General features: G+C 41.2%; 1 protein-coding gene across 4 annotated transcripts in view; it reads right to left on the reverse strand.

Annotated features, from left to right (window-relative positions):
* Positions 1 to 6,952: 6,952 nt before the first annotated feature.
* The window catches only part of Cdh17 (cadherin 17), a 68,687-nt gene continuing 47,651 nt past the window's right edge, over positions 6,953 to 27,988 (reverse strand). For all 4 annotated transcript variants that reach the window (XM_063257563.1, XM_063257565.1, XM_063257564.1 and 1 more), the window contains 7 exons: positions 26,389 to 26,580; positions 23,083 to 23,327; positions 18,403 to 18,533; positions 15,888 to 16,127; positions 9,734 to 9,850; positions 9,486 to 9,599; positions 6,953 to 7,837 (listed from right to left, as the gene is read on the reverse strand). In XM_063257563.1, coding sequence (XP_063113633.1) covers positions 7,737 to 7,837; positions 9,486 to 9,599; positions 9,734 to 9,850; positions 15,888 to 16,127; positions 18,403 to 18,533; positions 23,083 to 23,327; positions 26,389 to 26,580 — 1,140 coding nt within the window. In that variant the 3' untranslated portion in view covers positions 6,953 to 7,736. The remainder of the gene's footprint in view (positions 7,838 to 9,485; positions 9,600 to 9,733; positions 9,851 to 15,887; positions 16,128 to 18,402; positions 18,534 to 23,082; positions 23,328 to 26,388; positions 26,581 to 27,988) is intronic.

A 27,988-nucleotide genomic window follows, 5' to 3' on the forward strand; every position in this document is an offset into this window, starting at 1 on the left:
CTGGAACATTTTTCTTAATGTCACCTAAAATTGCAACCTGTCTTCTTTCAGGCAGTGCCTTAAGTTGAATGAAATACGATAGCTTTGGGGAGTAGGCTACAGAGAGACACTTCCAGGGTCACTTAGTGTGTGACCTTGAGAAAGTGACATACTTTATCTTCCCTGGTGGCAGTTTCTCTCCTGAACAACAGACATTGCTAACGGTCTCTTATGCAGTCCCTGCAAGGATTTCATGGCGTGACGTATTGGAAAGCCTTTCAAAGAGAACATAACACACTGTAAACATTGTATGTTTGTTCTTGTTATTTATGTTCCCAGTGACCAGCTCAGTGCCTGGGGTCCAGTATCTAATGAATTAATTAAAGAGCAAAAGAGCAAACTGACATTCAGGGCGGCCCAATCCGCTGAGGAGCTGGCTGGCTGGGGCCTCTGGCTGCTGTATCTTTGTGGTCACAGGATCTTGCTCCCAGCAGAGACAGAGCTCAGTGTGTCCCAGAAACAAATGGGGATCCCAGCAGACCATCTTAGCTCTGGGGTTCCACCTCAGCTGGCTTGGGCTTTTCTAGAGCTGCATAATGGCCCAAGATCGACATCATCCCTTCTTTCTCCCCTCCACATTAAATTTCCACCATGATCAGGGGTGTCTCCCCGTGTCCTTCTGTTCTATCCCACTTATTTTCACAGGTCTTTTCCCCAGCTCCCCATAAAACTCTTGCCCATCTAATTATTTCCTGACTTCTGCTTCAGGGAGGGTCTAACTGACTTGTTAGTGAGCCTCCGAGAACCTCACCTGTGCCTCCCTAGGCCCGGGCAATTCTCTGTTTCCTGCCTGAATAAGTGTAGTCCTGCCAGGAGGAGATGTTGTGTGGAAAGGAAGAAGGAACAGCCAGGAAGAGCCTAAACCCAGGGGCCAGATTCACTCAACTGTGCCAGGATTTTCCCCAAGTGTCTACCACGTCACATTGGCTTACACAGAAATCTTTGTCCCCTCCTATTGAAGGTCCCAGGATGGCTGTGTGACGTCCACCCTGCAGAAGGCAGAGCCTCAGCCAAGGACTCCTTGTCCTGCCCCACCACTGACCTGGTCACTCTAAAACCTTCTCCCTAGTTCTCTGCATCCACCATGAAACAAGGCCACTACTGACCATAGCTGTGCCTGAGCAAAGCCCCAGGAATCTCTTGGCCTTTGCGATCTGTTCTTGGCCAGGAGCCAAAGAGGCCCAATTTTGTCTTCTGCTACCAAAAATATATTCTATTTCCTCTCAGTCCTATGCTTAATTCAAAAGAGTAACTAAAAATTCTGGGTAAACACAGTCACTATTTCTATCCCACCTCCCATGCGCCCACCCTCCCCCTCTTCCAAATGCAGCCATCAGATCCCAGACTCACACATCAGCCGAACTGTTGCAATGGAAAAACTGAACACGTTTCCCTCAATCCGAGAGACACTCGTTGCAGCAGCCCGCCTCTTCTTCCCTTGACCTTCCCGCCTCAGTGTCCTCTCGGCCAGCTCTCCCGGGGTGAGCAACACGCGGAAAAATGGGATTTGGGTTCTGGCCAAAGAAATCAATGACTATTTGGAGACAATTGAACACGTGGAGGCCTGGAGCACGACTGTGCTTTAGCCCTTCACGTGATGGTCTGTGGATTGCAGAGCAGACCCTCGGCTTCCAGAGGGGGCCATCCTCCTTGCCTCAAGGGCCCAGATGGCTTACCAATGGCCAACATAGAATCTATGCAAGAAACTGTTTTGTAGTTTTAAGTAAAGATTGTGCCATGCTGGTATGTAAAACTGTGGATGTGGAAACTAGTAACACAGGAAGTAATTATATTATAAAATGTTGGGGCTTTTTTCTTACATTGTACATTGTATCAATTTAAATAGCCAACTCTCCAAGCACTGGAACAAAAGGGCCACTTTGGGCACTGCCTTTAGAAAACAGACACATTGCTGCCCTGGCCCTCAAGGGAGCCCAGAAGCAAGAACCAGCTGCTGCTTCTCAGCTTCCTGGTGGCATCCACAGGTTCTGACAGGGTGGCAGAGCGACCCGGGCTGCTTTTGTGAAGGCTCTCTGTGGGCTGAGGAATGGCTTTCCTGGCAGTGGCACCTCCCACTGGCCCCAAGTGCTAAGTCACAGTCTTTGTGGGCTTTGGGGGACAAATACGGGCAAGACTAAGTGGGGGTCAGAGGTGCTCCTGAAGCTGAGATTGAGGAGGGTTGGGGAGCCAGTGTTGTCCTGAAGGAGAACCCCAACAGGATTTCATATTAGTCTACTTGGTTGCCTAGGGAATTCCTGCAGACTGAACAGCCATCAGAACACATAGCTTCTCTCAATTTAGATGCTGTAGTTGGGATTCAGCTCAGCCAGTTTCTGACTCTGTTGCCTCTGTGTCCTCATGTAGTCTTCCCTCTGTGTGTGTAGAGAAAGTTCTGGCAACTCTCTTCTGAAAATACAGGTTCTGTCAGATTAGAGCGCCACCCTTACAATGGCATCTAACTTTACCCTGGATGTTAGTTTTCCATCACTATCACAGATACCTGAGATAAACAACTTATAAAGAAAAATGGTTGATTTTTGGCTCAGTTTTGGAAGTTTCAGCCCACGACTAATTGGCATCATTGTTTTGGGCCTGTGGTAAGGCAGCACGTTGTGATAGGAGTACACAGAGAGGCAAAGTCACCCACTTTATGGCCAGAAAGAGGGAGAAACCGAGGTCCCACAAGGCACACATCCAGTGACCTAAAGACCTCCCACTGGGCCTCACCTCTTAAAGGCTTCACCACTTCCCAGTCTCACTACAGGGTATGATATGTGCCTTTGGGGGGAACATTTAAGATTCAAACTATAGCACTTTTGAAAAACTCAAACTCTAAATACAGTTGAATTGGAAATTATGGCTTTAACACATGCATTTTGGTGGCACAAAACCAAGTCCACAGCTGACTCTAAAAATGATCATGCTGCATAACTTGGTCTTCCAGGGACTGTCTGGAACAAGGATTCTCAATTGTGGTTGTGAAGGCCCCATCCCTAAAGACACTTAATTCAATTGAAAGTGGGATCCTGGAATTAATGTTTTAAAAAAGTATGCCCTACCTTTTAAAAATGATGTGCCCATTGAGAACTCCTGAATTAGACAGCTGGTCATTCAACACATGCCTTTAATCCTTTGAGCTCAGGCAGAAAGTGACAAACTTTGAGAACTTTGGGGGTGATATATTTACAGTATGACATTTAAAGAACACAGACATTGTGTAGTTGTATGGTCCTATCTTTACATATATGTTGCATTGCACAGAACCCTGGAGGCAAATTGTCCCTGTGCATTAGTTCAGAAGTGATCTTGGCTTTCCACTGGTGGATTTTCTATACCATGAGCTGACACCTTCATAATGCCACTCTTCATTTACTGTCTGGAGAAGCACCTGATATTTTGTATGCAGTTTCTATAAGACTTGCCACTTATATCCACCCTACCTAAAACCTGCTTGGTCTCTCAGCTGTTCTGTTTTTGTTAGTAGTATGTGTTTGTTGTATATTCATAATAGGGAATTTGTATATATGGTAAATTTTTTCCCATCCCCTCCCCCTGCCTACGATCCTGCTTCCACTTCACATCTACAAAGCTGCATTTCCATTTTCCCTTCCATTCTTTTTTGGATCCCTTTTTCCCTCCTTCCCTTTCCCCTCCCACTTCTCTTGTTCCCTTTCCCATTTAACCAAGTTTTTCCTATTTCCCAATATCTGTCCTCCACTTTGCTCCTTATGTAATCTTTGGATTTCTCACACCAGAGAAACAACATGGCTTTTAAATTTGTATGTTATATTTGTTTCACTTAAAAGTATGGTCTTGAGGTACAACGATTTATCTAAAAATGTCATGAGTTTATCCTTCTTTTTAGCAGAGTTGTACTCCATTATATATGTATTTTCTTTATCCATTCATCTGTTGATGAGCATATGAGCTGTTTCCCAGATTTAGCTATCATAAATTGTACTGCTACAAACATGGGTACGCATATATAAACTGTGGTAAGAAACTTTAAACTCTCTGAAAGAGGGGAATACCTGGGTGAAGTGGAACCTCTAGTGTGACTTTTTTTTTTTTTTTTTTTTTTTTTTTTTTTGGTACTGAGCCTCAAACTCACAACCATGCGCTTGCCAGGCAGGCACTTATGCTGCTGAACTATATCCCTGGCTCTAGTTTTACTTTTTTTGAGGAATCTCTATACTGATTCCCATGGTAGTTGTACTAGTGTACACCCCCGCCAACAATGGCGGGGGGGTTCCTTTTTCCCCACATTCTTGCTAGCATTGGTTATCAGCTGATCTGTTGATAATAGTCATTTATTCAGGAGTGAGACAGAATATCAGTGTTTGAATTTGCATTTCTCAAATGACCATTGATGTTGAACATTTTTATATATTTATTCTCTGTACCTCTTCATCTGAAAAGTATCTATTCATTTTGGATGCCCATTTTTAGAGTAGGTCTTTAAATCAAGAGTGTGTGGTTCTTTTTTTCTTTCTTTATTCTAGAGACTAGTCCTTTATCTGAGGAGTATCTGATAAACTTTTTCCCATTCTATGAGTCGTTTTTTCACTCTGTTGATTTCTTTTGCTGTGCAAAGCTTTTTAATTTGATGTGATCCGAGTTGTTGATTCTTTGTAGTATTTCCTGTTTGATCAGATTTTGTCCTTAAAGTCTTTACCCATACCCATGTCTATATTTAGAAAAGTTTTACTTATCCTAACTTCCAGAAGATTGTTTAATATCTAGATCTTTAATCCATTTCAATTTTCATTTAGTGCATGGTGAGAGATATGGGTCTAGGTTTAATCTTTGGCATGGGGAAAGCAAATTTTCTCAGCATCATTTATTAAAGAGGCTACTTTTCTTCCAGTAAAGATGTTTGGCCTCTTTGTCAAAAATAAAGTACCTTAGTGTTCCCAGCTCTTTCTTAACCACCCAGAATCAGAATACCTTTATCAAGCACAGGCCTCATTCACTTCAGCCCCTTCTGGGAATTTTGAGTAGAGGAGCATCAGGGTTTATTTATAGAAAGCAAGAGGCTCAAGAGGTGGGAATTCAGGGGTATTTGAGGGTACTCCAAGTGAATACAAAGGATGAGCATTTTACCATTCCTTTAGTTCAGATTTTGTCAAGTGGGCTGCACCTAAATGGTCAAGATGAATCAGCCAACTCATATTTTCATTCCCTACCAAATTATGGAGGAACCATTACAAGCCAAGACCTGTGCTCAAACAGCAGCCTGGAGTTTCTGGGAAGTCCTAGGAGAGATCAAATGGACACCAAAAGGGAGTTCATGAGAAAGGCCATTTACAAGGCACAAATAGCCATTCTTTTGTTTTCCAGGGGCAGAAACCTATTGCACTATAAGTGAAGAAGGAATTATCTCAGGATGAAAGAAGTCCAGGAAAAAGTTGCCTTCAAACACTGTTGGATCCAGATACGAAGTATCTTCATTTGTTTTTTCCTTATCTCTTGACGATTGACTTCATTTTAGAGAAGACACCTCTTGTGATAACTGGAATATTTTATATGAACACTTTCCTTCAACTAAAGTTGTAGAAGTGAATCCTATGGAGACAAAGTGCTAATTCTAGAGCTAAAAAAGAATGGAGGAACAAGAGGTTTGTTCTACTTAACCGTATCACAAGGGGCAGGGGACGTGTTTCCCAGTTGGAAACCCAACGGCTCTTACCAAAGGAGAGAATGACTGCTGGCCATGGAAACCATTCCTCACCATAGCAGGGGAAGGATGCCCTGGTCTCCCAGAGGAAATGAGAGGAGGCTTCCCAGATGGGCCCGTGTTGAAAAGGAAGTTAACACCCAGTAGGACTTTTTGTGGGAGGATGAGAAGATTGAGAACAAGGACCCAACTGGGGAGCAGTATGAGCAGTATGAGCGGTATAAATGCTAATCAGTGACTTCCGATGGGAAAGTTCTGTGTGATCAGCCTGTTATCAGGCAATGGCAGGTGTCCCAGGGAGGACAGTGCGGAGTTGAGCAGGAGAAGTCTGAGTTCACCTCAGCACACTTTTAGTAATGCTATGCTTTCCTAAAAATGAGCAGAGCAATTAAGAATCTATTTTTAAGTGAGTTAAAAATCACATCACTCTTTGATTAAAATCACTGTCAGGTGCAGGGGTGCGTGCTGATAGTGTCAGCTACTCAGGAGGCTGAGGCAGAAGGAGTCCTTGAGCCCAGCCTTGGAAACATACCAAAACTCAATTTCCTTAAAAAAGAAAGGAAGTCCTATAGGGCTGAGAAAGAGTATTATTTACCTTGGGGTTTAATTTTGAGATAAATTTGCTTTGTCTGTTCTTGGATTTTTTTGTTGTTGTTGTCTTTTAACATGAAATGAGATGGGAGAGACCCTTACCCTTCTTGCAGCTCCAGTGAACTCTATGTGAAAAAAGAGAAAACGACCTCATTGGAGGCAAAATGTAATAGAAGGAAGCAAGACAGAGGCCTGTGAAACAGAATTTGAAAATTTTAAATTCAATTTAAAAATTGAAATAGGGCTGGCACAGAAAGGCAATTAATAGAAATTTATATTATGAAAACCACAAGCCCACAGCCAGCTTCAGCAGCAGCCTGCGAGCATCCTGGCACATCCAACTTCTTCCTGCCCAAGGCTTCGCAGAGGTACCATGCTGTCAACCGCTCCCGAGATTAGAACCAGAACCCAATCCGCCACCCCAGGCCTAGAAATGTTCCCAAAACTCTTAAAATTCAAAAATTCTGAGTGTCCCTACGTGAAGCACCTAAATCCACAATAATGTGAGTAGTGATTTTTATTTTACTGTCAAGCCCTCCCTCTTGAACTGATTCTGCATGGGAAGCAATTTCAGTAAACAGTAGATACCCAGAGCCATTATTATCCAGTCCCCACCCTCAGGGACTGAAAAGAACCAGGCAGAGATCAGGGAAACAAAACCACCACAACTGACCTTTATTCTTGATTTTTGCCATCACTTTTATGCTTTCTTATTTTCTCCTACATGTTAAATACATAAAAACCAAAACTTTATTAATATACAAATAAAGAAAACATGCGCAGCATGTAAGCACGGGAGGGAAAGAGTCAACCGGGTGGCTGGTTGGTTTTTGCCCCCAGGTGTGAAGAAGGCCTTTGCGGTAACAGAGCAACTGTGCTGGGCATTTTCCAGGGCTCTGGGTCATTCCCAAGCTGGGCAGCAGCACTGACCACTTTGGGTTAAGGATGATGAATAACACAGAAGAGTTTCTGTTCATACCAAGGGGCAAGGCTGCCGTTTCATGTCTTCTGGAGACCTTTGTTCTTTTGTAGTTCAGTAAAAGTATGGACAAAGTTTGGAATCAGAAGAAGCATTCATAGACTCCAGAAAGTTCGATGGTGGATAACTGATAACTCCCCTTGATGAAGCAAAAAATGTGCAGAATGTTTAATTAATTCCTTTCCCCAAAGGGGAAGAATACTTACATTTTTAGTTTGGGTTAAGTAGCTGAGGCTTTACAGAGGGGAAAAATGTCATGGGAAAATGGAAAATATTTCTAATGTCTATGGTACATGAAATATCTAAGAGTAAAATATTAAAGGGCAAGAGGGAATATCTGTAAAAAATTATAGCACACATGTTGGATGAAAACTCAAATTATGAGATTAAACAGTTGTGTCATTGAAATAGCACTTAATGTAATATAAACACAAACATTCCTCCTCAAATTCAGCTTCTCAGGGGTTTGACTTCAGATGCCTGAGCATTTTCCACTTTATCACTGGATCTATTATTCTTGATGCGAATAAACACAACTGCTAAAATTATACCTGAAAGAGAAAACTCTGTGTCAAATAAATGGACTCTTCAAGTGTATTGTTAGTCCCTTATATAGTAGTATCATGCTAGGACAAACTGACTCAGAATTTTATATTTATGTATGATTCAACCAAGTTTTGTTGTGCTAGTGAATTAAGGGATACAGGTACTGGCTTTCTTGGAGAAGTAAGCTTATCACTTGTCATTGGTTGGTATGTATCAAGTCCCAAGTCATTCTTAATCTTACGGCTGTCATTGCACCTCTGCCATGGACTTTAAGACCTAACGTCCTATACCCATTGACTACATAAGCACTGACAAAGTTCCTGAACTTTGTACATATTCAAATATTGATTCTCCCCCCAGAACAGTCCAATCAGAACCACCAGAGAGCAGTTCTGGTCTATTCACCTTCCTAAGGCCTACTTTCATTGTGTCCGCCCCAAATCTACATCTTCTTTGATAGCTTCCTAGTGGTTCCAGCATCCACACACTGTCGAGTGACCCTGAGTAGACTGCCTGAGTTCTGATTTCTCCTACCAACATTACACTGACTCCTAGCACTAAATATGTGTTACCAAAGCCCACTGTGAAAAGCAGAGTTGAACTTATCAGCAAGATCATAGGAGGAATCATCACAAAGGACTGGTTGCCCAAAAGACCATTAAGAGTCTTTTAATAATCCCAAACTTATTCTGAAAAGAGTAGGAAACTGTAAGATCCTATTAGTTTTACCTCTATATATCTCCCCACCCATTCACTATTTAATTTATGAGGTTAAATGAGATGTTTAAAAAAATAGCTACTTGGTATATAAACTCAAAAATCCTTTCAAGATGGGTAGGCAAAAGGATAAAAGTTATAGAAAGGAGCATGGTGAGTGAATGGAATCTTAACCACTTGAATTATATGAAAGGTATGTGGTATACGGTGGTTCTCAGGGAGGCAGGACATCGCCATGCATTTAGGATGTGTAGCAGCCATGTCACAAAGGCCCTCCCATCCTGAGTTTGAACCAAAGGGTATAAAGGAGACCCCATTTCAACCCATGAATTAGAGCCCCATGTGACAGTTTCAATCACACAAGAAAAAAAAAAGATCCAGGAGCTGGGGATTTAGCTCAGTGGCATCAGTGCCTTCCTTGCAAGTGTGCAGTCGTGAGTTTGATCCCTGGTACTGATAAAAATGAAAAAGACAAAAAAAATAAAAAAGATCCAAAGAATGCTTAAATACAATAATCAAGAATACTTAAAAGGAAATTGCATCCTCTCTTGTATATTCCCAGATATCAGATAAATGACTTTGCTTTGCCATGTGCTGCCTGCCGGACACCCACAAGAAACAGGGCAATCAGGGGCCAGACCCTCTGAAACCATGGGCCAAAACAAACAATACAAATTATTTATCACAAGTATTCAATAGAGTAAAGAAAAAGTGACTAACAGAAAGCTTCTTCAAAGGCAAAGCTAGGTAGAGGTGGTTCTTTGGTATAGCAGAGTAGTGACTGTGGTGTAGTGGACTGGTGGTCTGCGTCTTTGACTAATGCCTTGGTCACCATGTGAGCAGCCACCATACCAACCCCTGAAGACGGGTCCTGACATGAGCTCACATTTCTGAAGCCAGAGATAGGAATTCTCAAAGTCGAGACATTATACTCACCAATGACTAGCAAAGTGGTCAGGAGTGTGCCAACTGCCATACCTACAGTGGGAATTCCCTCTCTTCTACCTGCTGGCCGGAAACAACTTCCTTCCACACAGGTGCAAAAGGTAACTAAAAAACAGAAGAGCACTTAGTAGGATCAATTTTCAGGTGAATAGTTGCAGAATCCCGTATCAAAATCAGAATTCCCTAAGACTTCTTGAGTGACAGATACTAACCTAGGTTGCCTGTAGCAAAATACCTACCTGGTAAATTGACTGTCCCTTCCAAGGGTGGCCACCCCTGATCATTGATGCGGATTGGAACTGTATAAACTCTCTCCTCAAAGTTTGTGTGCTTGGTGGAAAGTCTGGCAAAAGAGCCTGGCAGAATATGGAAAGCATGAATGACACAAAAACCCAGATTCAAACTCCTGGATCAGCAGAAATAAAACTCATCTTTGCGTTATATATTCAGGCTGACTGGGAAAGGGTTAACTACATGTTAAATTACTCAAAATGTCACCTGCATCCTTCCATGTAACTCCTCATATTGTAAACAAGGGCAAAACTCTCAATTTGTGATATCTTGGTGAAAATAAATACTAAATACTAAATTTAGTTATAACTATTCCCAGAAGTTATTCATAACTTTGCCCCAAATGTTGAATTAGCAAATACTAAACCTTTGTTTCTATGGTAAATATAGGGTTAGTCTCATCAGGCACAAAATTTGGTGGACACATATGCTTGTTTCCTGTGTGTTTCTCTTTAAAGATGCCTTATTTGGCATATATTGTTAATTCTGATCCCAGAGTCAGCAGCCCTAGAACACCTGCCTGAACACAGCTGATCTAATATTATTTTCTCTGTAAGGCACATTACAGCCTTTTTGCACTTGGGAACACTAGAAAGCACTGCACTAAATCTCAATTTCTGAAAATAGTTTTGATCTTATTGCAACTCATTCTTCTGATACCATCCCATAAATGTGTATTCCTAGAATTTCTCCAGAATTTGGGGAAAGGTTTTCAGATCTAAAAGTTATGGCTTACATTTGTTGTACTCCTAGAAAAGATACACTAACAGGGATCAGGTTTATCACCCCATCAAAACCAACTTGAGAAAAATACATGAAATTATGGTTTTGAAGACACTGTACGTTAGATAAAGGACAGTAATCCCTGAAATAAGACAAAAGATGCAAGTTCCTACTACTTGTCTAGGTCTAGTGCAGAGCCCAAGTTGAGGCATCAGAGCTAGAATATGAAGAAGTCAAGACAGCCAGAGCGCAGAGGAGAGAGCTCACATAGACACTGTACAGATCTGCCACGTTATTAGCTGAGCACAGGGCAGAGCGTGTACATAAGGGACCTACCCAGGCATGCGAAAACAACAACCTGCATGAGCAGGTAAGCAGAAAAAGCTTCGGTGTTCACAAAGGGCCAGGAACCATTCCTGTCCTGAGTCGGAGTGGAACATCTCCCAGTTCATGGGGCATCAGGTACAGATCACAAACAGATTTTTGGCCCCAGCAGTGAGGAAAAATTAGCCCTAAAATAAATGTTACTCTGGCCTTACCTAACCAAATGTAAAAACAGTGAAAGCATCAACTATTTCCAAGTAACTTAACTGCATTTCAGAATAAGGTTCTAGGGGCCATGGATTTAACTCAGTGGCATAAGTGTCTCCCTGGCAAGTGCAAGGTCATAAGTTCAATCCCTGGTACCCAAAAAAAAAAAAAAAAAAAAAAAAAAAGAACCAGAATAAGGCTCTAGGGGCAGGGTGTTTAGCTCAGCAGTACAGTGCCTGCTTGGCAAGCACAAGGTGCTGAGTTCCATCCAGTACCAAAAAAAAAAAAAAAAAAAAAAAAAGAAAAGAAAAGAAAAAACAGAATAAGGCTCAAAAATATTTCAAGAATATTTATGGGGACAAAAAAGATTTGGCATTCCAAATGCCTACCATTTAATTAGAAAATAAACATGTCAGAAAAAGAAAAATCAACCAATTGAAACCTATTCAGAAGTGACATTAATATTTATCAAACACAAGAAAATTGTGTAGTCATGCGCTATATGTTCAGGAACCTAGAAGAAAGATTTAGTGTGCTAAGTACAGACATGGAAGACATAAAGACCCCAGTTAACATATAGATTCACTCACATCATTATGAAAATGATAAAATTTGATATGAAAAATTACTAGATGGAATTAATGGCAAAATAACAAAAGACAAAAAAGCCATGAATTTTTTTTTTTTTCCGGTACCAGGGATCGAACTCACGACTGCCTGCTTGCAAGGCAGGCACTTATGCCGCTGAGCTAAATCCCCAGCCCCAAAGCCATGAATTTTAAGACATAGAAACTATCAACAATAAAATACAGTGAAAAAATGAAATGAAAATAAAAAACTCCTCATATTGTAAACAAGGGCGAAACTCTCAATTTGTGATATCTTGGTGGAAATAAATACTAAACACTAAATTAAGTTATAACTATTCCCAGAAGTTATTTATAACTTTGCCCCAAATGCTGAATTAGCAAATACTAAACCTTTGTTTCTATGGTAAATATAGGGTTAGTCTCATCAGGCACAAAATTTGGTGGACACAGGAAACAGATCAAAGGGATTAAACAGATCAAGGGATTGAACTCACTCAAAAGGAAACAGATCAATGAGGTTTAAGAAGACCTCAAATGACTTAATTATGTGTAACTGAATCCCTGAAAGGGAAGAAAGAGTAGAAAGAGGAAAGTATTTGAAATAAGACCTAAACGTTTTTGCAAGTATGATAAAAACTCTGAACTCTCAGACTCAAAAAAATTAACAAAACTTTAAGCAAAATTACATCATGGCAGATAATCAAGTTTCTTAAACTTATTTTAAAAGCATCCTGGGGGAGGAGGGACATTACTTCCAAGGAAACAAAGAAATGATGGAAGAAACAATGCAAATAAGAACATAGAATTATCTTTAAAATCCAAAAGAAATGTCTCAATAAATTTAAAAGTAGTTCAGCCATATTCTCTGGTCACAATAGAATTAGAATAAGACAGACATAGGATATACTCCCCAAATATTTGGAAACTAACACTTTTAAATAATTCATAGATCACAGAAAAAATATAAAGGGAAGTTAATTATGAGCACACAATGTCAAACTTTCTGGAATGCAGCCAACTAATACTAAGAAATAAATTTTTTATACCAAGTGCTTACATTTATAAAGAAATCAGGTCTCAAAGTGTCTACCTTACTAAAAATGAGAAAAGGACAAATGAAACAAAACAAGATAAAAGAAACAGACTTGGTCAATGAATGTAAGCAGTAAAGCAACGAAACCAAAAGCTGGTTCTTTAAGAATATTGATAAAATCAATAAATTCCAGCCATGTTTATCAGAAGTAAGGAAATATAATTTACCAGTACCAAATTCAATGATAGCACTCCATGTCTACAGATGTTAAGAGAATAAAATATGACTAATTGAATGTCAATAGAATGGTAAATTATCTGAAAGATACAAGCTTCACAAACTTGAAGTTCCATAAAAAAAAATTATAGTTAAATACGGCTGGGGATTTAGCTCAGCGGTGTAGGCGCCTGCCTGGCAAGCACGAGGTCGTGAGTTCAATCCCTGGTACCAAAAAAAAAAAGAAATTATAGTTAAAACTTCTGACACATACACACACACACACCTTCAAATTCCAATGGCTTCACTGGTAAATTCTCTCAAACTAAAAAAGAAATATACCAATTTTACACACATTCAAATAATTGAAGAGGTAGAGCATTTCTTAATTCATAAAGCCAATATTACTCATACTAAAACCAGATAAAGACATAAGAAAAATACAGGCCAAGATCACTTAAGAATTCACATGTAAAAATTTCTTGGAATTTTAAAAATCTCATAATAATATAACAATGATAATATTTCATCATCAAGTAGCCCTTAAGATTTTATGGAACCAATATAATTTACCAATTAACAGACTAAAAAAATTAACCATAAAATTATCTCATGAACACAGAAAAAGTACTTTTAACATCCATTTCTGATTTAAAAGAAAAAAAGTCAGCAAATTAAGAATAGAAAGTGTAGTCTTCAGCATAGTAAGATGAACTACAAGAAGCCCATCCCTAACATGCTTCATGGTGAAAGGCTGAATGCCTTCTCCCTAAGATCAGGAATTAGTCAAGTACTCTATTTCTGCTGTCCCTACCTCTACTGACTAAACAACACGCAAGTACATTGGAAAGGAAACAGCAAAACTGTCACTGTTTACAGATACCATGATTGTCAATGTAGAAAACTCACAGAATCCAAAATATGAGAACTAGGAAGTGAAGACAGCAAGGTTATAGGATATAAAATCAGCATTCCCAAATCATGAATAGATTCTTATATGCTAGAAATATTTGGAAATACAAATCTTAAAAGACCAGTTAAAAGAGCATCAAAATATAAAATGCTTAGGGGAAACTTTGCAAAAGTAGATTGCTGAGAGAAAGTAAGGCGGAGACACACACCATGTTCATGCTCATTTTCATGTTTAGAAGACCCCCAACTCCCATATAGATTCAACAGCATCCATTCACAATCTCAGCAGGCTGCTTTTGGTAGAAATGAACAAGCTAGTCAGGGATTTAGCTCAGCGGCATAAACACCTGCCTGGCAAGCACGAGGCTGTGAGTTCAATCCCCAGGACCACCAAAAAAAAAAAAAGAAGAAGAAGAAGAAAAGAAATAAACAAGCTCTACTCTGAAATATGGAAATACAAGCCACCTCAGAGTGACAAAAAATTTTTGAAAAAAGGAAAAATCATGCTACCAAATATCAAGTCTTACAAAACTTACAAAACTTACAAAACTTACAAAACAAAGCAATGTAGCATTGATAGGAAGACAAACATAGATCAATGGAATAGAAAAGTTCAGAGATCCACATATAAGGTCACTTAAGTTTTGCCAAAGTTGCCAAGACAATGTGAAAAAGATAATGCTTTAAATAAATGGTGTGAGGAAAAAGAAGCCATATTTTTAAAAAAATCAACCTTGATTTTACCACACATCCTATACAAAAATTAACTTCAATTACAGAACTAATGTAAAAGCTAAACCTATAAAATTTGGGGGAACAAAAAACCAGTAAAAATTTTTAGTGACTTTAATTTGGCAAAAAAATTTTAAACATTTTTTAAAAATCAGATTATACAAAATCAAGTTGGATTTTAACAATTTTTTTAAAAATTTGCTTCTTAAAAGACACTAAAAATGAAAATGGAATTTCCTAGGAGAAAGTATTTACAAAAGATATATTGAACAAAGTATGTATTTTTAAATACATACTTACAAGAGAAGCTGAATAGCTCAGTTTTTAAAGGGAACAATATCTAAACAGACATTTCACCAGCAGAGGTGTGTGGATGGCAACCAGCACATGAGAAGATGCTTAACACGTGAGTCTTTAGGGAAATACAAATTAAAGCCATAAGATACTACTGTTCACATCTGAAGGAATAAACTTAAACTGTGTATAGTAGTGTCGGGGAAATACAGAGCAACTGAAGCTCATACCTGTGGGAAGGTACAATGTTTAAAAAAAAAAAAAGTTTGGGAAGTAATTTGATATTTTCTTAAAAATTTGTCCATACACTTGTCATACAACCTGTCCATTCCACTCCTTCATGTTTAACCTTGGAAAAAGGAAAACAGCCTATCCCTACAAAATACCCATTCACAAATGTCCACGGCAGTTTTACATGTAATAGCAAAACTTGTGAACACACTAAATACCATGATTGCCAGGCAAGTGGTAACAGATTAGGACTCAGTCATAAAGAACGGAGTATTGGTACATCCAATAACATGCCTCAGAATAATTATGCTAATTGGAAGAACCCAGGAGAGTATTTACATAACACTACTGAAAATGAAAACTAACTGATAGTATCAGAAAGCAGGTCAATGGTTGCTTAGGGAGAAGGGAGGTGCAATAACATAAGAAAAACTTTTAGGCACAGTGAAATATTCATTAACATGATTGTACTGATGATTTCTGTAATTTTTCCATATACCAATCCTTACGTACTTGTATACTGTGAATGTGTAGTATATCTGAATAAAGTATTAAGACTTGTGAAATCTGTTTTCCAGCAATCACTGGAAATTTTGCACAGAATGCTCAGCTTAACCAGCTCACTCTCTACATCACTGAAGGGAATCCTGTGTGGAAACTACCTTTCCTCTCTCCACAGCCGGGGGCTTCGTCCCTTTGGAGACTTTATATAAGTTTCCTTGAGCACAGATGAAAGCCCAGTGTTGAGTTCTGTAACACAAACCACCCCATTGCCTAGATACATAAAGCCTAACTTCATCAACCATCAGTATTTCTCTGGATGTACTTTTGACAACCCACCATTGATTCTGTACACTTCCCAGTCGTTCTGTAAGCTTTCACTGCCAAGGGAAAATGAAAAGTGAAAACCCCGCAGTGTCTGCTGATCATCATCCGTGGCCTCGAACACCAGACTTCCTGGGGTCCGCAGGGGGTGGCAGAAGAACAAACCCGTGTAGTCCCTGGCCAGCCGTGGGGCATTGTCATTCACATCCTTGAGGGTCAGGTGGAAAAGTGATGTGGAACTCAGGGAGGAGCCACCTGAGAAATGGAATGATTGAAACATGGTGTTGGCATGTTAATACCAAAGAATATTTTTCTTTAAAAACAATTTCAATATACAAGCACTTAGGTCTATTGAGATAGTAGAAGTCTTAAGGGTCAAAGACCTCATTTTATCCCTAAAGTCTTAATGAGAGCACTAACAAAGATCTATAAACTATTGCTTCAAAACTGCTGCCACGCATTCACAGGTAAGATTGGAGCTCAGAAAAGTTGCTTGATTTCCCAAGGTCACACAACAGTGAGAAACAGGTTTCCACGCCGTGAGGTCTAGCCAGTGCTCACATTCTCCATCATGCCTTACCACTGCCTTACAAATGACAGCCCAGACCCTAAGCCACCTTTCTCCAGCTGAAAAACGTGGCTTGGTGAGGGTCCCAAATATAACTGAATGTTCTAGAAAACAATAAAAGGCTGCACAAATGTTGCACATTATACTATTGTGGGGAGAACCTTATAGTGTGATCTTGGCAAGTTACTTAACTGCTCCATGCTTTGGTTTCTTTCTTTACAAATTTTGCTCAGTAATAGAACATACAGCAAGCACCGTATGACCAGGAAGTGGTCGCACTGTGTGCGTAGGGCAGGCTGTCAGTGCAAGCAAACACAGACTATCTTCTCCTCAGCGTCAAACACTCTTCCTATAATGTGACTCTGCTTCAGTTCCTGTCAACTCTGTTTTCTTTCCCAACTGTTTTCTGACTACTCTAAACTAAAGGAGAAAATCCACTGGGTGTTCTTGAAGTCATTTTGTCTGTGTACATTATTTCAGGGCCAACAACTGAAAATGGACCTGTGTTTGGACAGCGGTCTTGATTCGTCAAACTTCTCACATATGAGATGTGCTTTGAATGTGTCCACAGAGAAGTGTTAACCCCTGTGGAATGACACAGGGCACATGCAGCATGGAGGCTGAGCCAGGAACGCCCTGCTGATTAACTGGGAGTCTTTAAATCATGAGTTAAGTGTACACAATGTGAGAGCAGAATGCATTTGACACATCTCGGCCAGCCCATCCGCTCACACTGCTGTTTTGAAACTGGCACCACAGTTCTGTATTTCAGCCTACTTTGGCTTAACTTGACTGTGGTAACTTTGTTTTTCTTAATCTTTTTATATATGGGGAACATTTTTTAATTTCCTTTTCTGTTCCCCATTCTAGCCTCCAATAAGTTGTTTTTTATTGGTCTAAAAGTACATATATTTATTTAGTAATTTGTTCAATGTTTTTTTCTTGGTAAACCAGAAATACATCTACCAGCTTATTAGAACCTCTGATCCGCTTAAGATCAGCAGATATCTACTACGGGTTGGAAAACTATTTAAATGCAAAAAAAACTCAATGTTTTAATTAATAGCCTTATCACTGGTAAGAATATGATTCCTGCAAGCTTATTTTAATTTGAAAAATTCCCTGGGACTCCACATTCCGAGCCATTGGATAAGATATTTCATCACAACTGAATTACATGCAAGGATTATTCAAACATCCTGGGCTTACCTGTGTAATAGTCTTTTCTTTCCAAAGCTTACCCTATTTCATCTAAACCCAGATGCCCAAGTCCCTGAAAACCTACAGAATCAGAATCTCCATGAATAGGCTCCTGGGATCACCAGTGAGCAGGCTCGCCAGATGATTCTTACACATATCAAGGTGGAGAACTCTGCATAAAACTTTTCAGCTTCCAAAAGGATAGAACTGACAGGACTGCAGGGTGAGGCTCCAGGAGCAGGCGGGGCCCAGAGAGGCTAGGTCACTGGGCACTGGTTTGACCTTGCTCCCAGGAAAAACCCAAGATAGACCATGCTGCGGGAGGGAGGTGGCACAGATACAGGCACTGCAAGATTCCTGGAAGAGGCAGGAGCTCCTTCAAAAACACCACAGAGCAAATGGCACCCCTGAAACCTGGCCAGCCTCCGGGCTCAGAAACAACCCAGCTCAGGACCACAAGTAATTCTCATCATTCAGAAAACCAAGCGTGGACTCTGCCCCATACTTGTGTACCTTTCCCATGCTCCTACTTTTTTTTTCTTTTGTCTTTTTCCTTTTTATCGGTACCGGGGATCGAACTCACGACTGCCTGCTTCCAAAGCAGGCGCTTATGCCACTGAGCTAAACCTCCAGCCCCCCGACCCACCCATGCTCCTACTTTAAAGCAGCTCCACTCTGACATTTTGACTTCAAGTTCCTCACCCACCCTCTCGTTTCTACCAGTTTGCCCATCATAACACATGTTCCATGATTTTTGCTCACCTACTTCAGTGGCCACCACTTGTACCTGATACACATGTTCGGTTTCCCTGTCCAGGGGAGCCTTGCTGAAGATCTCACCAGTGGTGGGGTCAATTCTCAGCCAACCTCTTGTGTCATCTCTCAGGGAATATCTTCATGAAAAGATAACAGAAGAAAGCATACGTTACCTTATATAAAAACAAAATACAGTGTGCACATCACAGCATTTGTATATTACAACTTATTTAAAAGATCATTATTTCATGGTAAATTTTTATTTTCACATCCTCTATCTTCCAAAGAACCTGTGCATCATTACAATTTAGTGTTTATGCTTTTTTATTGGAAGGGTAGAGTCACAAACTCTACAAGAAAAGCTAAAGTTTCCAGAATATCAAAGAATCCAAATTAAAGCCATCTGGAAATATATTTAGAAACCTCTCAGCATACTCCCCCTCTAAGAAAACCTAAATTCTCAGAGGTAGACACCAGGTAAGACAGGTGGATAATCACAGACCATGGTGGCTTAGTGAATTCCTCATCCAACAAACAAGAGTTGAATGCTTAGTTGCACAAGGCAGCAGGCCCTGCGAAGAGCTTACATAGACAGGCCCTCGGGCCTGGAGAAGAGACAGACATATTCAGATAATGTCAATAAAAGTACGGCAAATACTTGGGTCGGGTTGGGCCCTCCAGGATCCTTGCGACATTAATAGGAATCAGAGATGTCTTGCTGAAGAAGTGTTATGCAGGCATTGAGGAGGCTTAAGGCATCCTCCTTAAGCAGAAGGAGGTGCACGAGCTGGAGCAGAGAGGCCAAGGGACAGCTCGCTGGGTGTAGTCACACACTTCAGTGGTGTTGGGAGCCACCTGAGAAGCAGTGGATGGCAAAAGGCACAGCAGCAGAGACCTGAGGAACCAGACCCCGAGAGGGAAGAGGCCCCAGGGGTGGGGTAAGCAGTACAAGGGAGCCCAGCCATATTTGTGCTTTCAGTGGAACTCGGCAGGTACGTGAAGCATGAACTTGAGACAAGATTTAAATACCAGGAAAACTAACAGACTCGGCCCTTTGGGAAGCACCCCATTATGGCCAGAAAGATGTCTGTGTCTTTAGACTCAATATTCCAACTCTGGGAAATTTTACCTAAGTAAATGGATATAGAAGTTACATATTACATGCTTACATACACTCAAAATATTTTCTGTGATAAATACGGGAAATAAGTTACATGTTCAGGAAAAAAAAACAATTAAGATTATACTATTTAAAGTAATTTTTCTCAGTTGTCATTTTCAGTATATAGCTCATGCCAAGCATTGGGTATAGCAGTGTCAGACCAAAAAAAAAAAAAAAAAAAAAATCCTTTGTGCTCAGGCCTTCACCATGAAAGAGGAACTAGCCTTTGGAAGGCTTTAGAAGTGGAGTCGGATAATCTAATTTGCTTTTACAAAAACTCACTCTAACTGCAGCGTGCTGAATCAACTCAGAGCCACATAGGGATGGCAGGGTCCATCCAGAACAGAGATGTGATGGCTGGGACCACACTTGGTGCAGTGAGCAGCATTTGGGTTCTGGATACCTCGGTGAAACAATGCATAATCTCTGCTGATTGATTCTAAATATGTAGAGCTGGAGAATGAAACTGTTCAGGCCAAAACTTTGATGGCACCCTGAATTCTTAACTGACGTGCATCTGGGCTCCTTGGCCATGCCTCTCTCCTGAGATACTTTTTCTGATTGGTCTTCCAGAGCTGTGTCTACGGGAGGCCTCTTCGCAATCCATCCTGCCAATCTCATCTGCTACCCGCAGCTCACAGATGTACGCATTACATCTTTCCCTTGATGGATCAAAGAAATGTCCTGAAATGCTTTTGTTTTGTCCACTTATAAATTAAAATTTGGGAGTGCCGTTTGCAGACTGCAGGGGGAGAGAACCAGGCCTCACAAGAAGATGATTCCTACCTGGAAACCATATCATTTTCATTTTTCTTGGGTTGGGTTTTATTCTCTTTTGTTTTGTTTATGTTAAATCCAATGGCAGAAGCAGCTATTTAAAAGATAGCAAGATATATTATGGCAGCCGTTTTGAATTTACTATTAGCTTACTTTGAAGTCCTTTATTGCATTCATTGTTTGTTTTTACTTTTTCTACTCTGTTCTGTTCGAGTTTTACTAGGTCTGAAGGTATTGGCAGCTATTTTGAAGACAACAAAAGACATTATGGTAACTATTGCTGATTTTGTAAGGTTTTGAAGTCCTGTATCCCTTACACTAGTTTATTTTGATTGGTTTTATTGTTTTCTTTTCCTTGCTTTTATCCTGTTTAAAATAAAATAAAAATTTGTATTCACATATTTTTGACCAATAATTTTAGATTTTTTTTTACCTCCTTCATTTTCACGAAGAAAGTAAAATATAAGCATGTTAGACAACAACTGGCTGTAGAACTTAGAGATTTTTATATCGCAACATAATTTATGACTTTGGTATATAGGATAGTATCCATATAAACAGTATAAACCCCAACCAGTCCAGTATTCTCTTCTTCTCTACTAGAGTAAGTAGAGCATAAAGCAGTACATGATAACTGCTCCTTGCTACAGTGTGGATTAGTTGAGTTTGGTCCCCCAGGGGACATGTATGGCCATGCAGGGAGGTGGGGCTCAGTGGGAGGTGTCCTTAAGTTAGTGGGGTTGCCATGACCTTGTGATGTAGGAAACTATAAAACTAAGTAGGAAGGAGACAAGGAAAATAATTTCTAAATTATACTTTTAAGAACACTGCGGCTTCAAAACCCAAAGTTACCGAAAGTAACAATACCTTTCTCCTTTCTAGGAAAAGCCCTCCAAAAAAATCTCTAAGGGTCCCAAAAATGCAACAAACTTGTAAATTGGGCCTGTGCTTTTCACTTGTGTCTAGCTGCCACCCACTCACAGCCTCATGTCGTCACAGGTGCTCAGAGGTGTCTGGATCTAGCACATGGGACACTAGGATCAAGGGTATGTAATACTAAATTAGTCCAGTGATTGGTTTGGCATAGTTCAGGGCGGGATTAAAGGGGCCCAGCTGGGAGTGAGCGCTGTCTGCCCTAAAGCAGGTAGTCTGGACAAGACATGAGGCAGAAAGGGCTGTAGATTGTTGCATGTTTGCCGCCTTTGCCTGCCCTTTTTTTGCCATGGACCATTCCTCCTCTGTGAGGTCCCTCCGCCATGCCACTGGCCTTGGTGCAGCCGACTATGGACTGAAGCTTCGATGAAGTGTGAGCCAAATAAACTCTTCCTCCTTTAACTTTAGGTGTTGGGTATTTTGTCTCAGCAATGAGAAAAGTAACTAAGACAACCTGTAAACTGAGCCTGCACTTTGCCTCTGATACCCAGATACAGATTCCCAAAGCCCAGACTTTCACCCTCAAGGAAGCAGCATTATCTCCGCAGCTCAAACCCATGCAGGTGGTTTGCACTCTCACCCAGCCCACCAGATGGGTAACCTGACAGACAGGAGGCACACACAACCTAATTCAGCCATTGAGGACACCCCAAAGACCACATAGAACCTTGAAACCCGATCATCTGTACCCTCTCTTGAGAGCCTGCACTCTGTACTCTGAGTGTACACTTCTTTAACTCTGCCCAGGACAATCTCTCTATGCCTTTCACTGAGATGTTCCATAATTCTTTTCTAGCTTGTGGGTAAGGAAAACCTAAATCACTCTCTCATCTTTGGGGGACCTCTGGGACCATGCCCAGTAACACCCAGACCCCATCTGGTGATACTTGAATTTCCAGAAATGTGACCTAAATAAACATTTCTTTATTAAGTCACATATTTTACAATCATGATCAACAGACCAATATACATGACAATCAAAAAGACTTAAGACTAAAGTTTCTAAAGGACAGGGCAAGACTCCTTTCATATGTTTAGAGAAACTTAAGCAATTATCATTAACATTGATTTAAGCCATCCTGAAACATTTACTATATCACATGCCAAATAGATAATGTTGCACAATAGAAGCAAAAGATCTCAGTTCAAGTCCTACTTGTGCCCTTATTAGCTATAGAGACCTGATTTTATAGGTATCATACAGATATCAATATATATATATATGTATGTATATATATATATATATATATATATATATATATATATATATATCTTGAGTACACTGCACATTTTAAATGTCCGGTCATTGCATATTTTCAAATAATTATGTATGCATATTTTCATCCTACTGAACTGAAAAGGACTGGAAATATTTCCCCATTGTGCCCAGCCACCCAGCTTGAACATCAGCCCCTCCAGGTGTGGGCTGTGGAATGCATCCCACTGGCCCAGACCAGCTCTCCGGAGAGCCGAGCCAAGGGCACTGAGCCTCCTTCAGCCACAAGATGCCCTCGCCCTGCGAGTTGGTTCTGTCCTCCTGCCTGGGCCTGTGCCTCCTGCTGTCCGTCCAGAGCGCCAGTTCTCGCTGGGCTCCAGGAGGTTGACACCACGCCCTGACGTCACCCGCTCTCCTGGGCCCTGCAGAAGCGGCCTCCCAGTGTCTGAACGCCTGCTGGAGCCGAGGCCCAAACAAGACCCTGCTCAGACCGCCTGCTGCCCCGTGAGAGGAGGACCAGCTCCTCTACCTTCCCGGCCCTCTTCCTGCCCTCTGGTGAGGTCGCAGCACACAGGCTGCCCTGCCTGCGCTCTTGTACCTTATGCCCAGCCCTTCAGGATCCCGGGCAGTCACATTGCCCACTTTGGTGTTCACAGCCACGTCCTCCCTGACTTCTGCTTGGTAGACAAATTGGGAAAACACTGGTGTTTCATTCACGTCTGTCACCACGAGAACGAAGGTGGCAAAAGAACTCGCGTTGTACGTGACGCCAGGCACCAGAGGCTCGGGATTTTCTGCGTGGATCACAATTCTGGAAATAGGTGCTGTTTCAAAATCAAGAGGCTGTGGAGGAAAATAAAGTAGGGAAAAATTGATTTTGGAGTGATGAGCTCCTTTAAAAGATTTATTTCCTAAACACCTTTAAAAACTCAGAACAGCAGTTCTTAATGCAGTGTCAGCAAAATCTACTTCTCAGGATAATGGAATCGTGGAAAAGGTTCCCCCCCCCCACTGCAGGACTTATCAGAACTTTTAATGCACTGATGTACATTTTAACTTTCCTAAAAGAGGACTAATTATCAAATTAATTTAACCCTGGGACATTTCCTTAATTCAGAAGAAATGAATTAATTTCCTCATGACCATTCTCAAAGAAAAGCTTGGGAACTGTTTATACTGCAAATATCTCTGCATTTGTGTAGAGAATGATTTTCCATTAGCTATAGAAGACAAACCACAAAAATAAAATACATTATACTCGTGGAGAAATAGCTAAAGCATGGAAACAGCTTGTCTGCCAAAAGAGGGACAAAAAAATATGGTATCTATACACAATGGAGTACTACTCAGCCATAAAGAAGAAATTTGAGTGGTTTGCAGGAAAATGGATGCATCTTGACACAATAGTACTAGGTAAAATAAATCAGACACAGAAGATTAAATACAGCATAGTTTCTCTTATATGAGAGCCCCAAAATAAATAAGAGCAAAATGAAAGAAAACATAGATGGCAAAGGATGGAAGGAAAGAGAAATGGGACAGGAAGGGAAAGTAAAAAGGATCAAAGTGCAATACGTGTGTGTACCTACTGTCCGTGATGCATGCATTCATTATATGTCACAAACGTGTACAAATAAACATTGATAAAAAGCTCACGGAGGGTGTGAGAAGTAGGCAGAGATGACCAAAGGCAGAAGAGTTGCTCTGCTTCCAGCCCACACCACATGGAACCAGGAAGGAAAATCCAACAATCAGTATCCTGGCCTGGTGTGCATGCCTATAACCCCAGCACTCAGGAGGCTGAGGCAGGAGGGCACTGTGAGTCCAGGGCCAGCCTGGATGGCATAGTGAAACCCTGTCTCAAAAAGACAAATCAGTAAATAAATAACCAGCACTGGTTTAGTATGAGAAGCACTGACGAGGCTCAGCTAAGATGGAGTTACTTAAAACAACAAAGCAGGTTCCCAGCTCTGGAAGTTTTCAAGGTTAGACTGACATGTGATGGCACAGAGAGGGCTTCACTACCACAAAAGGAGCTGGTGCTATGGACCTTTGCGATGCAGAGTCCACAGCGGACCCCTCTGCCGGGGCCTGGCAGTGGGCAGCTCCTGCGCAGGCTCAAGGGCTCTCAATCTCTAAACCCTGGGGCTGAAATCTAAATGCTGTATACATGTGCAAATACGAATGCATAGAGAGAGGGCGTGTAGCTGCTATCAGATTCTCAAAGGGATTCATGACCTCAGAAATATGAGAGAGAAAATTCAAAGTGCCAAAGATCTATCATGGATAGTGGACGGTACACCCCTAATGTTCACTTTCCCTGTTCTGGAGGACCCAGGACTTAACCTTAGTTTATATCAGTTTCTCACAAATGATACATAAATGGCAGTATCCACCCATGAAGAGAGAAACCGAGGCTGGCTGCCTTAGCTCGGCCTTCCCTTCCTGACACCTGAAGGAGCTGGCTTGAGGCTGTCCTCTCCTCACTGGCCTCCCTGACCCCCGCCCTCTAACCCCAAATGAATGAGCTCCCTGTCCTCTGCAGTCCGAAGCCCCTCACCCAGGATCCTGTTTGGCTGTTTCCTTTATATCCTGCCTGAGAGAGGAAACACTGAGTTTGTTCAACGTCCTTTCCCATCTTCCCAGCGGGAAGATTGTTCCTAGAGAGCTCTGATCCTTGGAGAGAATGGAAAAAATCTGTGCCCACCAGTATAAAAGCATAACACCCTGCCAGCCTGGTGCCTGGTCACCCACTGCAAACTCTGAAATCTACCCCACATTATCCTTACTTCTGACATTGCCTCTGTCCACACAGACAGACAGGCACAGAAGTTGTAATGGCGCCTTTTCTAAGACTCAGATAAAATGCTGTGCTTTGAGCTAGTCATACATGGACCTCTCTGCTGAAGCCCAGGGAGACCCTCTGCACCATATACAGCAACACGGCGGTCACAGCCCAAGGTCACGCACATAAGCACTTATTTGCTTTGCCGTTGCCCACTCCCTTTGGAATGATTCCATTTTTGTCATCACTTTTAGCCTCCACTTCCAGCTTCCTGTATTCTGGCTCAAAACAGTCCTCTAGAACCTTCTTTTGCAGCCTATAGACCACTGCACTGCAATCCTTCCCAGTTAACCACACATGCAGATTCTCTACTGCTCCACCCCTCTCTGTCTGTTCTAACCGGAAGGTCCTACTCTCTCCCCATGGAAGGTGCTGGAGCTCTGAAATAGCATGGGTGACAAATGAGTCATGTGGGAAACCCTGTACACACTCTGAGCAGCTACGGAGAAAAAAGTCAAGGCTCACATGCATGGGGGACCAGCACGGGGTGAGGAAGGGTTAGTGCGATCCTGTGAAAAGAAATGGGAATTATGAATTAATACTTTGGTTGCAGGGCACCTTGTATGTAAAGAGACAGGGACAAAGCAAGAGCCAATGTGCTTTGCAATACTCGAAAGGTAACAGTAAGGGGAAGGCTCATCTACCTGAATTCCCCATGTGTGCAAAGGGGGGAGTGAAGCCCTGAGGCCCACCCCTGTCCTCCACAAAGATTGCCAGATTTAGCAAATTAAAACAGAGAACACCTACTTACATTTGAACTTCAGATAAACAACTTCTGGTATATGTGTCAATTAGTGCATAGAACATATATTATACCAAAAAATTACTCAGCCTGTATTTTATGTGGCAGTCTTTTCTCACTGTAAAAGTTATTTGGCTAATTGGTTACAGAACAGGACTAGAATTCTGACTTTGTATCAGGAGGATAGGAATGACAGCGTGCACCAAGAGACCACTGCCATGCCCGAGAAGTCACTGTTAATACAAGTTTTAGATCCTTGCACAATCATAAATAAATTAATACACCAAAAAGACAAGTTCATTTAATGGGCTATTTACCTTTTTAATTGTGACATATCCTGCATTAGTATGGGGATCTGTGTCAATCGCCAGTCTTCCCTCCTTGTCCCCCTGTGTAATCCGGTACAGGATTTTAGAACTCCCAGTAAATGGCTCATCGGCATCTGTGGCTTGGATGGTTAGAATGGTAGACCCCACAGCTGTGTCTTCAGAAAAAGTCAGGTTTCCATACTGAGAAGGGAACAGGGGAAGGACACAATGACAATGCCCGGCCATCAAGCACAATTGCCAAAGGGTACACTTGTCTTGGAATGGACAGATCATAGTCTGCGTCAATATGTACCAAGCATATTTTATCTATTTATGAATATGGCGCAGTTGACTTAACATCAATCATAGTCATGAACTAAAATCCCTGGTATAGAGGAACACACATCTCAGAGACCTGCCTAAGAGGACTTCCCCTCACATATCCAATATGTTGAATAGCTACAAATACTATAGTTCAATGATGTAAAAAATAGCTAAAATGTATTATGTATCTATCATGTAAGAAGCATTCCACATAAACTATTTTAATTAATTCATAAATCAAAAATGAATAGAGATTAAGGGCTTGAACTTTAGAGTCAAAGAGCTGGTAGGAGTGCTAACCGTGCCATTTGTCTGTTGTGACTTGAAGCAAAGGACCTCTTTTCTGTAAGTGCCAGTTTAATCATTGGTTAACAGAGATAAAAGAACCTACTTCCTGTTTGCTGTGGGGATTAAGAGAGCTAATGCACGGAGGGCCCTGCGTGTCTGGTCTGTAGTCAGTGCTCAGTAAAGATAAGAAATAAAACACTGTACTGAACAGCTATATTACATACGCTCTCCATTTAACAGGGAAGCAAAGCAGGTGAGGTTAAACTCACCCAGGAAGACACTGTTGGTGAGTCATAGAATTGATATTCAAAGGGGCTGGGGATTTAGCTCAGTGGCCTAAGTGCCTGCCTTACAAGCAGGGAGTTGTGAGTTCGATCCCCGGTACCGGTAAAAACGAAAAAGACAAAAAAAAAAAAAAAGAATTTATATTCGAGCACATATGTGTCCAACTCCAAAGTTGTGCCCCTAATCACTGGCCTAAAGCACCTTCCACTCCCCTGAAAGCCCTCCTCCAGATCATGTGATCGTCACAATGGTCACTGGGCTCAGGCGAGGACCACAGCAGTACACAAGACTGGATTTTGGTTGCTATAGTTTAATTTGTATTTCTAAACTCTGAGATTTGCAAAGCAGGATTCTTATCCTCCATCTAAAAACTTCTGTCTTGATGCAGGGAGACCACAACACTGGTATATGTAAGGATAAAATGCCCAAGAGAAGGAAGGCTGAGAAATGGTGGATTCTTTATTTCACACTTGCTTGGCCTCGGTCCCTGTTACACACCATACATTTATTCACACCTCTTACTGTTCCGAGCCTTACCATAAATCAGTCCCCTCCTTTGTCACAGCCTGGTTTCTATTTTGATTTATGATCATCATCAGAGAGCTTGGGGCTGCCTCATCACTGATTTGAAACATGACAAACCAATCTGGTTAAATGGGCTCTCTCTCCTTCAAACTAAATAAAGCTAGACGTCCCTTCTAAGGGAAGCAGT

The sequence above is a fragment of the Cavia porcellus genome, unplaced genomic scaffold (genome assembly GCF_034190915.1).
Source record: "Cavia porcellus strain 051 isolate PalLab524CR breed Dunkin Hartley unplaced genomic scaffold, mCavPor4.1 scaffold_10, whole genome shotgun sequence".
NCBI classification, from domain to species: Eukaryota; Metazoa; Chordata; class Mammalia; order Rodentia; family Caviidae; genus Cavia; species Cavia porcellus.